General features: G+C 36.6%; 1 protein-coding gene across 5 annotated transcripts in view; it reads left to right on the forward strand.

Moving 5' to 3' along the window:
* Positions 1-13,772, forward strand: part of DGKH (diacylglycerol kinase eta) — a 150,182-nt gene that overhangs the window by 100,060 nt on the left and 36,350 nt on the right. For 4 of the 5 annotated variants that reach the window (XM_058018735.1, XM_058018734.1, XM_058018736.1 and 1 more), the window contains 6 exons: positions 5,873-5,979; positions 7,079-7,204; positions 8,348-8,450; positions 10,142-10,304; positions 12,709-12,817; positions 13,120-13,259. In XM_058018735.1, the coding sequence (XP_057874718.1) occupies positions 5,873-5,979; positions 7,079-7,204; positions 8,348-8,450; positions 10,142-10,304; positions 12,709-12,817; positions 13,120-13,259 (748 nt within the window). The remainder of the gene's footprint in view (positions 1-5,872; positions 5,980-7,078; positions 7,205-8,347; positions 8,451-10,141; positions 10,305-12,708; positions 12,818-13,119; positions 13,260-13,772) is intronic. The other variant, XM_058018738.1, reaches the window with a different exon arrangement.

Below are 13,772 nucleotides of genomic sequence, written 5' to 3' on the forward strand. Positions count from 1 at the left end.
TACCCAGAAAAGAGTTACAGTTACACCATTGATAATTTGATTTCTTTGGATGTATGTAACCCAACAGCAAGTGCATTTCTGTTATTGATGCTGTTATAATACTTGAGGATAATAGGTATTAAGGAAATCTTACAAAGGGAACATTAACCCATTGTCCTAAATTGTCCATGCTTTTAATGTAACTAATGGTGCAGTTGCCAAGGAACAGGACAAACCTGTTTTGTAGAAATTAGAAGTATCATGGTTACTTCCAGCCTCTCTGGTGTATGTTTCCCACTGTGAATAAGTCCTTTGGATAGTTTAAAGGCAATTATGATATTCTCAATGTCCGATATTGACAGATGGAAGTATCATGTGCTTAACTAAAATGCAGTTGTATTGCCTCTGTGTACAAATATAGTTATGTTTGCTCAGGCAAAGGAAAGGAATGACTTTCATAAAGAATTTATCCATTCCAAAGTTAATATTATAGCTACTTTAAAAGGGTAATTTATTGAAAATTGTCAATGTTAATGTATGTAGCTTGCTGTTTTATGTTTTTTCAGTGTCTAATTTTGCATCTAAATATATTTTTAATATACAGGGTGTTGGCATTAACTTTACATTAGGGAAGTTCCCATAATTTCCAGATTTGGAGCTTGCCACCTTTCTGTATAACTAATGACTAACTAATGCTACATTTATCCACATTTATGATGTCAGTTTTTAAAAGTAGCTTGTGAAAGTGACTTGGATTTCCTTTTGCTGTTCCACAGTTTCATAATCAAGTATGATCTGGAATGTTTTATATGTAGATACTGTGATATTCTTTTGTCTCTTAATAAGTCTACCTCCTCTAACTTCTTAGCTTCTATTTTATATCTATTTTCTTCTTTTTTAAATAAAATAAGATCTTTAGTTATATATCTAATCTAAATCATTTGACATTTGAGTCTTTTACTGTAATACTTTATACTTTCTCTGCAATTATGTGTACATGTTAAAACAAATCATCCTTAATTTCTTCATCTAAAAATGTATTTTTGTTTGATACTTGCTTCTGCTGTGTACACTTCTAATGCATTTAATCATCTACTTTTTTCTGTAACTTACCTGTATTAGCAGTCTGTAATTTGAGAGGACAATCTGGAAAGTTTGGAGTCTTAACATTCCCCAGACTTGTTCTGTGCTGCTTTTCCCCATTACATAATTTAAAAAACCTGTTTAAATATTCATGCCTGGCTTTTCAGCACTGCTTTATACTGGGAATCCATTTATATGTATACAAAAGTCAATTATTTGTGTGATCATTGATCCCAGGCTACTCTATAATGCCTTGTATTGAAAAGCATGAGAGGTCTTTCAAGAGATAATCGAGCTCTTCCTCCTGTTAGTGGGTTGGGTTACTGGCACACCAAGTTGTCTTGAAAGTAGCTTAGAGTCTTTGGGGTCTGATTCTTGGGGTCTGATTCTTAACTATAGGTAAAAATAAGCCCCATTGCCGATATCTTGCAGCTTTTGATAGTTTATTTGTAATATTTTATTATCTTAATATTGCTGTAATATTTTATTATCTTAAAATTGCTGTTTTCACGCACAACTGCTTTTTTTAAAGTCTGACCACAAATCAAGCCACATTTCTTTTGGAGGTGATGGGTGACTTTTTCTTCAGCTCACCTTCCATCCCAGCAGCAAATGTTGGCCAAATTAATTGCAGGCCACCCTGAAAACACTCTAAGACTTGTGGAAACCAGTGTAGAAAAAGATGGTGGGTTAATACCTTTGCTAGGTAAAAGACTAGTGTGAACTTGTGCCTTTTTAGATGTCAAAGAACGGATATGTATATCAATCTGAAGATGTAAGTTATAACAAACCAGGCTTCATTCTTGCTGCTGCTCAACAAGCAATTGACTTCTAAAAAAATTAATTAGATTCTCCTTTGAGATGCCATGCTGTTCTTCCAACAGGTTCTTTCTCTTGTCTTCTCAAAAGATAATCTACTTTTCCAATGTTGTCTCTGTGTTGTGTTGCTCTAGCTAGAGAACTGATCTCTGCAGTGTTCATCCAGTCTTTACTAGGACACAGTAATTATGGTTTCTGTGCCTTGCTTTAGGAATTATTCCAAATCAGCTGAATCAAGAAAGGGTTTTAGTTTTTATACTCCTCAGAGTTTAGCTTCAATATGGAATGTTTAGGCAAAGAAGCTTAAAGGATGATATATCATTATCTGCAGAAACTCTTCCAGAGCTCTATAACCTCAGTTACTCTGCATCAGTACTGCGTTTCTATCTAAGTCATTGCCAGTGGAATACTGCGTTTATGATTGTTCTCAGAAATTTATTTTTTCATGTAGCATTTTGTTTATCATGACAGGCTCTTGATTGTTGAATATCAAGTATAGCTAATAAGTGGGAGAAACCTCTCTCTTAAACTGCATTCTCCTGTGATGAATCGCACAATGTTGTAAGAACACTTTTGGATGATGAAGTCAATCAGTAAGAAAATGCTGGGATTAAATTACCTCTGCAAATGCACTTTGTGCACTTTGTCTCTTTCCATTATGATTGTGGGGTTTTACCCACAAAACCCTGTTGTTCTTACCCATTGCCCAGGGAATTGTATGGGCACTACTTGCACAGTCATTGCCTCTGATACTTTTACCATATTTTCTGCACAGTCTGGAGAGTGAATAGTGAATGAAGTGGCAAGAAAGGGAAGGGATCTTTGTTGTTAAAGAATGAAGGAGTAGTAGAAAGCAGTTCTGTGACTTTATATCACATATACCCTTCTGTGATGCCAGGGAAAACATTTAAATAAGATTTTTGATCAAATCAGTAGTTGTGCATTCTTTAGAACCAGCAACCTGTATCAGGGAAATGCTGTTTTCTATCGCTGCAAAAATCAGTTGAAGCTGTTCTGAAGTCCCTGATGGTTTGAAGATATACAATATTGAAAAAAAGTGTTAATTGTAGTAGTAGTAGTACTGGGCACAACGAAAACAACAACAACTTCTTCTTAGTCTTCTTCTTCTTCTTCTTCTTCTTCTTCTTCTTCTTCTTCTTCTTCTTCTTATTATTATTATTATTATTATTATTATTATTATTATTATTATTATTATTATTATTATTATTACTACTACTATTACTATTACTATTATTTTTAAAGGCCGGGAAGAAATTAATATTGGTGGCTGAAAAGCAATATTACAGTAGCTTTCGGTCAGTAAGGCAAGTACCTGTTAAAAATTATTATGAAGCAGAGTATGGCACAACTCTATACTTATTGAGAACCATCCATTACATGCAGTGACTGAAGGTCCTGTTCTCTAAAAGTGCAGGGTCGTACAACCAACAACTGCACAGCTGCATTCAGAAACTATATTGCAATGTTAAGCTTCCTGAGTAACTTAATTTTTCTTATATTTTAGCTTTCATTGGCAAAATAATGGCAGTTGATGTCTAGCCATATGTCTGCATATTTTTCAAAAGATTTCAGGTATCAGACTGATTCATGAATGGGATTCAGTGTAATCTGAGACAAAAAAAGTTAGGTCATAGTGGTAACTGATATTGAGGTTGGATTCAAAGTTCTCTTTTCTTTGCCTGCAAGTTGCATCTGTGTCTTAAGTTTATTGTTGTTGGTAATATTTAATGTTTAGACTAACATAAACTTTTGTTTCATGATACTGAGATTGTAGGGGGTATGACCCAAAGAGTCTGATCTGAAATTTGGTTGGTAGGTTATTTGTAGTACTTACGAAGCAAGCATTACTTGTCATTTGCCATGTATAGGGTGGCTTGCTGCAGCTCTTCAGAGCCTGGGATTGATTTTGTCTTTGCCTTATTGAAAAAGAAGCTGGATTCCTAAGATCAAGTTCAATCATAGCTCAGTAGGGTTCGAACATTCTATTACTTTGTAATTTGTAATTTTCTATTCCCCCTCATGCCTGATCTGTTGTATTTTGATCTGTGTGACACAGCAAGTGCTTATCATTTATGAGTAAGGAGCTGAATTCAGTGGCATACCTTCTCTGAAACATGCAAATGGTGAAAACTGCTCATGGTCCATCACTTGAAAATACAGCCTTTATTTCTGTGCTTCTTTGGGAGCTGGCTTAATTAGATGTTTGGAACCAGCTCAGGTTGGCAAACATACAATGTGATACTGAGCTGTTTAGGAAAAGTGAACCAACCCTGTTAGTTGACAGTTATGGGGTATTTGAATGCTTTGAGTCTGTGTTGGTCTTGCTCCAACAAATCCGTACCTTTCTTAGGTTGGGGATCATTGAACTATTTGAGTGAGTCCATAGGAGTACTGTGGAGATGATCAGAAGGCTGAGAGAGTTGGGATTGTTCAGCCTGGAAAAAAGAAGGCTTTAAAGTGATGTAATTGCAGCCTTCCAGTACCTGGAGGGAGCCTGCAAGAAAGATGGAGAGAGACTTTTTACAATGACATGTAGGGACAGGACAAGGGGAAATGGCTTCAAACTGAGTATAGGTTGAGATTAGATAGTAGGAAAAATTCTTTACTGTGATGATGGTGAGACACTGATTGTCCAGAGAAATCATGAGCACTCCATCTCTGACCTCAGCACCCCAAGACCAGGCTGGATGGAGTGCTGAGCAACCTGGTCTAATAAAAGATGTCACAGTCTACAGCAGGAACTAACTGATCTTTAAATGTCTCTTTCAACCCAAATATTTCTATGATTATATGAATGCTGCTTTTTGAAATGACTGGGGGAGTTACTATACAAGCAGTGAAACTTCTTTGTTTTCTTTCCTTCTCTTTCTTTCTAGAAAGTAAGAAAGTGAGAGCTGAGCACTTACTTTCACACATCTCCCAGAACAGTGAGGATTGGTCTCAAACTCAGATGTTGCTTACATAGTCTCAATTCACTTTTTAAATTGATCTGGCAATGGATCAGTAGAATTAAAATGGAAAATTTATTATTCACAAGACATTTTGTACCATAGCTTAATGTTTTTTAATGGTAGATAAGCGATGGGCCAAAGCCTTGATAATTTCCTGTCAAATATTTGTTTGAAAAGAGACTACTACTTCTGATCTACTGGCTAGTTCTCATAAACCTTTAATGGTCTTTGCCAAAATAATTTTTATAATGCACTCCAAATAGAATTACATCATGCACTTCCAGTAGAAGAAATACCCATGGTTTGGGTGCGTCAGTCTGTTTCATCTAATATGGTATCATTAGCTAGGCATATTAATTGAGTTGAACAAAATTCAAATAGTTGTTAGGGTGTCAGAATGTCTGCCTAATTACACACTTGTGCTGGATATTCCAATTAGCAGGCTTTTAATAAAGAATGCAGTAAAAAGTAAGGTTCTTCCTGCTGTGATATAGGCTCTTGGAAAATTTTGTAATCCCCAATATCCTGAATAAAAATATCACCACATAAACCCTTCATTTTCTCATGTTCTGAGAAAAATTGGCCCAGCATGGTGCCCCAAATGCATCTTTTGAGCAAAGAAACAGAGCTCCTGATTCAAAATACTTTTGTAAAACAGTCTCCCATGACTTCCTGAAAATTTAAGTCAGATATTTGAGTCATGTTACTGGAGAAATGGAAAAGACAAACCCATAGTTAAAGATATATGGTACCATGTACCTGAAAAAATGGGGACCAGTGTGAGTTTCAGGGCACATTTAGCATGGGCTATAGCTAAGCAGTTAAACCTGGTTTAGAGAGTTAAAGCTGGAGTGATTATGAACTGAATTTTCTTTTAATTGTTTTCTGTCATGTGTGCAATGCTAAGTGATATGTACTTGGCTATTTTATGGGATATCCATGTTTAATTTTTTGAAAGGTGTGTATCACTAAAATACAGCAAATAACACAGGATATATGTGTTTATCTGTGTCTTGCAGTGTGTAAGTTTAAAGCACATAAAAGATGTGCTGTCCGAGCAACAAATAACTGCAAATGGACTACATTAGCCTCAATTGGAAAAGACATCATTGAAGATGAAGATGGTGTAAGTACTATTCATATTTATAGTATTTTCCAAAGCTGTTTCTTCTTTAGGAAAAACAAAAAAAGCCCAACCACAGAAATATTCCTATGTGACCCATTGAAGTAAATGGTAGGTGGCTATTTTCCTGAACACTGTTCAAAGATTAACGTGGTATTTAGAGCAAAAGTTGCATTCCTATCTCACAAGACAAGTCTAGCAACTGTGGGCCCTAGATTGCAGATGTATGACAAGGTTTTAAAGGCCACATGTAGAGAAACTCTGCAGCTGGAGAATTGCTCCCAGAAGTTCCTACTGCTCTTAAGCAAAGGTGGTATTTTGCACTGTTACCATGCTGTTTTGGGAATGTATTTTTTGTCCTCTTTCCCTGGAGCAGTTTCCCAGGAGACCCATTTGGAATTCACTGAACTGGGAGGGGATTTTGGTGATGAAAGCAGGAATTTTAAAATTAGCAGGAGAAACAACAAAAGCCTTTGAGAGGTTGATTGTGATAAATGGACTATTTTTACAAACACAGCTGTGTATGGACCACTGGTGTGAAGCTTCTTCTTAGAAGGCTGATACTAAGTTGAACACGTGAGTGTCCTGAGTTGCCCATGGTATTAATGGGACAAAGAGTGCACTGAGTAAAGCTTTGCACTGCATTTGGGACTGCTTTAGAGAGCCATGACTTACCAGCCATGGTGAGTGGGTAAGTGAAGCGACAGAAGAATTCTGCTGTCCTGCCTATTTTAATGAATTTTAGGTATTTTTAATTGGTTTGTGTCATGTAGTCAACATAACAGAGTGGGAACTTGTTTGTATGGCAGTCTCTGGACTTAACTGCCCCATTGTGTTATGGTTTATTGCTACCATGAGTGAGACAGGTCTCCCTTCTTCAGGTGTCATGTTTTCTACCTAGCATGTGGAACACCAGAGTGGTCCATTCATTGCAGTTGCCTTCTGAGCATCAAGTGTCCCTTATCCTGTCTGACCAGCATACCTGCTTCTTTGATGAAAGGATACAGCTCTGAGAAATAGTTTAAATCCACCTGTATTTGAGAGACAAAAGCCTTTAATTTCTCTTTCTGGGTCCTTAACTCTAATGCCTCGTTCTCCACAGATAGCGATGCCTCATCAGTGGTTAGAAGGAAACCTGCCCGTCAGTGCCAAATGCGCCGTCTGTGACAAGACTTGTGGCAGTGTTCTACGCCTGCAGGATTGGAAGTGCCTTTGGTGTAAAGCTATGGTAGGTGTGCTGAGCCACATCCAAGCATCTCACTGTCTGACAGCTTTACTGCTTGCCATTATTTTTGCTCTGTTGTTCCACAACCTGCTTTTGGATTAAGTAGTAGCAGGAATCTTCTGCAAACTCAGATCTCTCTGTAGCATTTAGAATTTCTGATGACTGTCCTACTTGCACAATCAATTTTAAATACACCCACAGATGCAGTTTTTCTTTAATAGGTGTTGTCATCTCCAATGTGTTTTCTCTGCTTTCTTCTAGCTGTTAACTCAATGTTCAGGTGCCTGTTCCTTATGCCTAATAATCATGTTACTTCCTTGTATTTTTTATTGTAGATATTGCTCTGTTTGTATTTTAATAATATATTATAGTCATATTTATTAATGTAGTAACGTATTTATTAGTGCAAAATCTTTACTTTCTCTTCTTCAGGGCAATCTGTATGTTGCTGATTGAAATTCTCTAACTCACTACTGCTGTTTCCCTAATATATAGTTTTCTCTTAATTGTATCAACTTGTCTAAAAATATGGGTTTCTTATGCAAGTTAGCAGTTTATTTATTGTTGAGGCTTCTGGCATATAGGTATCCAAGGCTCTGTGAATGAGCCATAGAAAATGATTGGCATCTCCAGAGGCGACTTGATATTTAGGTGAAATGCAGCCACCTCTGCATGTGCCTCTCTTTCCAATATCTGTGGAAAAGACCTTTGCAATATGGAGTTTATGCAACCCAACTTTGGGAGATGGGTGTGGCTTGGTAGGTGTGCTAACTTTAATGCGATTTGTCTTCCAGAATGGCCCCAATGGACCAAGCAGGTTCACAGCTATTGTTTAGCCTGCTTCCATCAGCACAGATGCTGGGAGCTTGCTTCTTCCTTCCTTGTGGATGGGGCAAGTCCATCCTTAGAAAGGATGATTCAAACCTCCTATAGGGGTAGCTGAAGATGAAATTCTCCAAAGTAATGTTTTGTTGAATTAGTAATAAGGCTCTGTGGTTGAACATTTGGGTTTTTTTCCTAGTCTCACTTCTTTTCCTTCTACACCTAAATGTTAAATATGAGTCCATCTTTGTTACATAGATAACATAATACCAGTTAGTATCAAAATTACAGTTCAGGAAAATAATTTTTTTGTTTCTTTTGTAGGTTCACACGGCCTGTAAAGATCTGTACCCTCGTAAATGTCCACTTGGCCAATGTAAGGTATCGATCATCCCTCCAACAGCACTAAACAGTATAGACTCCGATGGTACGTAGTACTGTGGTGTGTTCAGTGGTACCTCTGGAATTCCAGTGCCTGTTGAGATCCATGCAAATATTCAAGGCTAAAATCCTTCTGCTGAGCAGGTGAATGCAGTCTGCAAATATAGAGAGAAGTATAATTTTCTGTGTAGGTTTTTAGAGAGTTATTCAACTGGCATGTTTTTAAAGCTGTCCCAGCAGAAATTTTCTTCCATTTTACTTATGACCCTTAGAAACATTTCAAGTGAATGATCAGAATCCTCAGATGAAGTGGGCTGATGCCAGCCTAGCATATACCACTCATTCTGTGAGTTCTCAAATTTTGGATAATTTTGTATTATGCAGAGATAAGTTAGCTGAACAGCTCAACAACTACTTTACCAGGCTTAAGAGAGGAATTGCTTCCATAGCTTCTCTGATTTATTTTTTTTTTAAGATAAGCAGTGTAAAAATCCTGCAACACACAGATAAAATCTAATAAATGCTCAAAACTAGAGCTGCTTTTTGGTGGTCCAGGATACAAACACATCAACAGTGGGAGACTGCACTTCAAGGCAGAGAGTGGATTTTAAAAAAAAGTATCACAAAATCTTAACTACTTTTATTTTATAGTTTGTGTCAATGGTAAAGTAGACCAATCCCATGAATGCAATTAAATGAATTTTGCTACATAAAGTTAGTAAAAGTGATTGTGTATGCTGTATATATTCACTCTGTTTATTTGCTTTGTGGTGTCTTAGACATCATGCTGTCATTTATTGCTCATGCTACAAAGATCGTTCAATGTGTGAAATTAATTTTCTTGGCATTTAAATTAATTAATCAAACCTTATTTGAAATTAGACATTATGATAATGTGGAATTAAATTAGCATCCCTTAATGAAATTTTTTAATTTGTAGCTTTAGTATTTTTTTAGTAATTGAAAACAACATAATCATTTTAATAATGCTGGAGACAAATGTCAAAACCTGTACATGTGACGTCTGATTTTGGAGCGTTGCTGGGAAACCATTACCTCCATGGACCGGTCATGTTAGTGACAACAGTGTCCATTAGTCCTTCTGAGTAAGGACCTTGTAGAGAGCCTGCTGTAATTAGTTAAGATCTGCACTGGCTTTAATAAGCTTTGAATCACAGCTGAAGATCTTCTGTTGTTCAGTGATTCTGTTATACTGAATAGTATAACCTCAGTCTCAAAAAAAGGCTCTTAGGTGAAGTCTCACCTGGGAGGAACTGAGTACAAGTGACTTTTAAAATCTGTGAGTACTCTTAAAAAGCTCAAACAGACATGAATGACCCTGTTCAACCCAGCAAAGTTAAAGCAAAATAAGATTGAAAACCAATCACTTGTAACTGAAATATATATTCAATTATGTGATAATAATCTGTGAAGATGAGACTTAAGTATTCTAAAAGGTTAATAGCAGTTGAAAAACAGTAAAACTATTGTCTTCAGGATTTTACTAAATCTAGGCACTGAAAATACCAGAAACAAATAAACCAAAAAAGAACTGGTAAATCTTGTGTAATTATGTTTTCCTTGCAGGACTAATACTCAGTTTAGCATTTACATTATGCATGAAAAAATGTACTCCTTTTGTCCTTCATCCCTATCTTCCTCTTTCCCATGATTTCTTTTTGTGTTGTTCATATTAGGAAACCTTATTTATTTCATTCTTTCTAACTATGTTTACAGGTTTCTGGAAAGCCACATGCCCGCCATCCTGTGCCAGTCCTCTTTTAGTTTTTGTTAACTCAAAGAGTGGAGACAATCAGGGAGTAAAGTTTCTTCGTCGATTCAAACAGTCGTTAAATCCAGCTCAGGTCTTCGATTTAATGAACGGAGGACCTCACTTAGGGTAATGACCTTGGAAACCTTGAGCAAGCCTTTCCACAAGGGAATTAGGTGCAAAGTATAGTGGTGTGTTCCCCTTGCTTTATAGTGTTATATCCCCTTGTTGCTGTAATTCCATCACCAATATCTACTCTGACTTCCTAATTAAAATCTAAGAGGCAACAGAATTTCAAGATAAATTCCATTGTGTTTATAGGATAACATTTTCTTTCTAGAAAAGCTTGAAAATTCAAAACCAAAAGCTCTTGGCTAGCTTTGGCTTCTGTTAACCGATAAGGCTCAAAACTGATATAAATGTGCAGATGTTTTCCTGTATCACAGGAACTTTGATTTTGCCTTTATGCACAGTTGCTCAGGTGCTTATCTTCCATTTCACATGCATAATTCTGATATTCCTCTGACCTTTTTGTGTGTAGCTAAGAATAAGACTATTGTCTAAATATGCTCTGTACCTTTTAAAATTCTGAACACAAATGTCAGCGGGGGGTCTGCAGTGGTTAATGGACAAGTACATGAAAAATTTTTCACCTGAAAAGTATGTCCAAAATATGGTTTATGCAACATATGGAAATCGTCAAGAAAATGACCATCCCAAAGAATTTGGAGCAAGAACACAATTAAAACCACCAGGAATTTCTCCCCAGAATCTAAGGGTTGATTATTGGAGAGGTAGTGATGAAATTTGCATAGTGGTGACCACAACTCAATCATCTTTGCACATTAATGAAGATTAAATTCATGCCCATATTTCTGTTGCCTAACTCAATTCCACTCAGATGTAGTGATATGGTTAAATGGCCTAATACTATCAGTTATAGCAACTAGAAGCACTAATTTTTGTACTCTTAAATATGCAGAACTATACTTAATGATAAAAGGTAGATGGAGCAAATCCACAAAAATTCAGTTCAAGCAGTGTGTAAATAATGCAATTGATTACACCTGTGGATTATAATAATTAGTACTGTGTTATGGACACATCATAATAACTCTGAGTTGCAATATTCTTTTCATTATAACCCTGATAATCTGAGGTGAATCCAAGTGACTTTTAGCTGGAATTTTCTACATGTAATTATAATGGCATATAACATTGGTCTTAATTGGTTAGACAGTGTTTGAAAGGAGGCAGTATGAAAAATATGTTTGCAAGTTCTCTTCCTTCATATAGTTCTGCCATGGCTGAGGTGGCTCACTTTGATTTTGCACAGAAATTACAGTTCTGTGCAATTGTCAGGTGCTTTTAAGTACTTCTCCCAGTTTCCAAGGAGAGATCCTTAGCAGGTATTTCATCAGGTTGCACTGATGTCTTCTTTTTTCTAGTTGATCTAAAAAGCAGAGGTGCATGCTATGAGACAGTGTATTGCTAGGGGTTTTCTCCTTTTTCTCAGGATAGGATAAATTGCTCTGGTATCAACATTTTTTCCCCTTAAATGCCTGCTTCTTTTGTTCTGACTAGGTATGTGCCCATGGTATTCAAGTGACATTATTTTCTCTAGAAAAAATATAAATGTTTCAAAAATTTGTGATCTTGATATGTTACTTTTAAAAAATGGTTCAAAAATTATACATATTCTGGAAAATAACATGCATTAAAAAAAACAAGTATCTTTGTTGTTAGCATTTTAAGAGTTTACACTTTCCAATTTTTTTTCTCTTTTTCTTTTTTTTTTTTTCAGTTTAAGTCCCTGTTATTTTTTACCTTTTGCCTGCTTCTTCACATCTCATTTCCTTTTCCTCTCTTACCTTTCTGCATCTTCTGTCTCTTTTGGCCTCATTTTCTGTACTGTCCAAGTGTTGTATTATGGAGGTGTTAAAAGCCAGAGAACAGGAGGAAGAGCAATAGGAAGTGAAAGAGTATATGGCTTTAAGGATATAATATTAAATACTTGTATTATTTGTCTTATGTTGTGATTACCTTCTGTTTAAGAACTGTTTAAATGTTCCTTACATTTAGTTAGCCCTGTGCCCACAAAAGCCCACTCATATTGTGGAGCATATCCTGTCATTGTGTCTTACCCTCTTCTCGTGAAAAATCCCCAGTGGTGCATTATGCTTCTGGCTGAAGTGAGAAGCATGGAGCAATTGCAATTTTATCACTTAAATTTGTTTTTTAAAAAATATTAATAAAATCAATAAATCAGACTCATAAAATCCTGAAAACAATATGAAGGGACTTTTTGAAGAATAACTTGGCATGTTATTTATCAGAAATGTCAGTATAAGGGGAATATACAGCGACAGATGGGCTGCAGATAGGTTAATTAAATAGATGGTTGTATCCCCATGCCCCACCACAATAAAAGGATTACAAAGATGCTGTGCACAATATTTTCTTGTAACAATTGCTAATGAATGTCACTGCTGTCCTGCTAATGGATGTAACTAGCTCTGCATTTTCTCTACAGTTTGCGGTTATTTCAGAAGTTTGACAACTTCAGGATTCTTGTGTGTGGTGGTGATGGAAGCGTGGGTTGGGTCTTGTCAGAAATTGATAAGCTCAGCTTGCACAAGCAGGCAAGTGTGCATATTTACTTTCCTTGCCTAGACTGACTAGGCTTAATTTTGTGTGTTTACCTTTTTCTTGACTTGGTTCTTTGTTGTATCTCTGTGTATGGAGCAAACTCGATAGTTACTGTTTTATGAAAGTTTTCACTGTTAAAAACAGGATGAGTTGTAGCAGAGTAGCACAACTTGACTTACAGGATTTAGACATCAGCTATGAAATTAACGTGTTCATTGAAATAACATGCATTTGTAACCACTTGTATTTTCTTTCTAGTTTTCAGTAGTAGATTTGTTCCTGTGTTGTGTTTCAGTGTCAGTTAGGAGTGTTACCCCTCGGTACTGGAAATGACCTTGCTCGTGTCCTTGGCTGGGGAGGATCCTGTGATGATGATACGCAACTTCCTCAGATTTTGGAAAAACTAGAACGAGCCAGCACGAAAATGTTAGACAGGTAAACCTGTGCATATGCATCACTTACTGTGAGAATGAAATTGTATTTTTTTGAGTTTCTGATGGCCTAAAATCCATCTTAGAGACTTGGTGTTCAGTGGATTTGTTTTTTGAGTGCAGGCCTTAATCATGAAGGAAGCTGCAGTTGTGATGGGGACAGCTCTTTGGCCTGCTTTTTAAACTAAAGAGTTGGAGGGAGCTCCAAGTGGTTGATGGAACTGGAAAGTGTGCTGTCCAAGCATGTTCAAAAGTTGACAGCTTATTGCCTGGCTGAAGGAGCTGCATAACTGCCTGTTACAAGAAGTTGTGAGCATTAAGAAATTGTATAGATTCAAAACTGATTTGAGCAATTTTATGGACTCCATACGTGCTCATTAAACGCCATTAATGGTAGCTTCGCTTTAGAAAACACCTGAGCTCTCTGTCCTTGGTTGCGGGGAAAACTCACCTTGTGAGAGTTCACCCTTTCCTGAGGCATCAGCTGTTGACAAGATGCTGGGCTAATTGGATCCAT

This window comes from Melospiza georgiana, chromosome 2, assembly GCF_028018845.1.
Source record: "Melospiza georgiana isolate bMelGeo1 chromosome 2, bMelGeo1.pri, whole genome shotgun sequence".
Classification (NCBI taxonomy): Eukaryota; Metazoa; Chordata; class Aves; order Passeriformes; family Passerellidae; genus Melospiza; species Melospiza georgiana.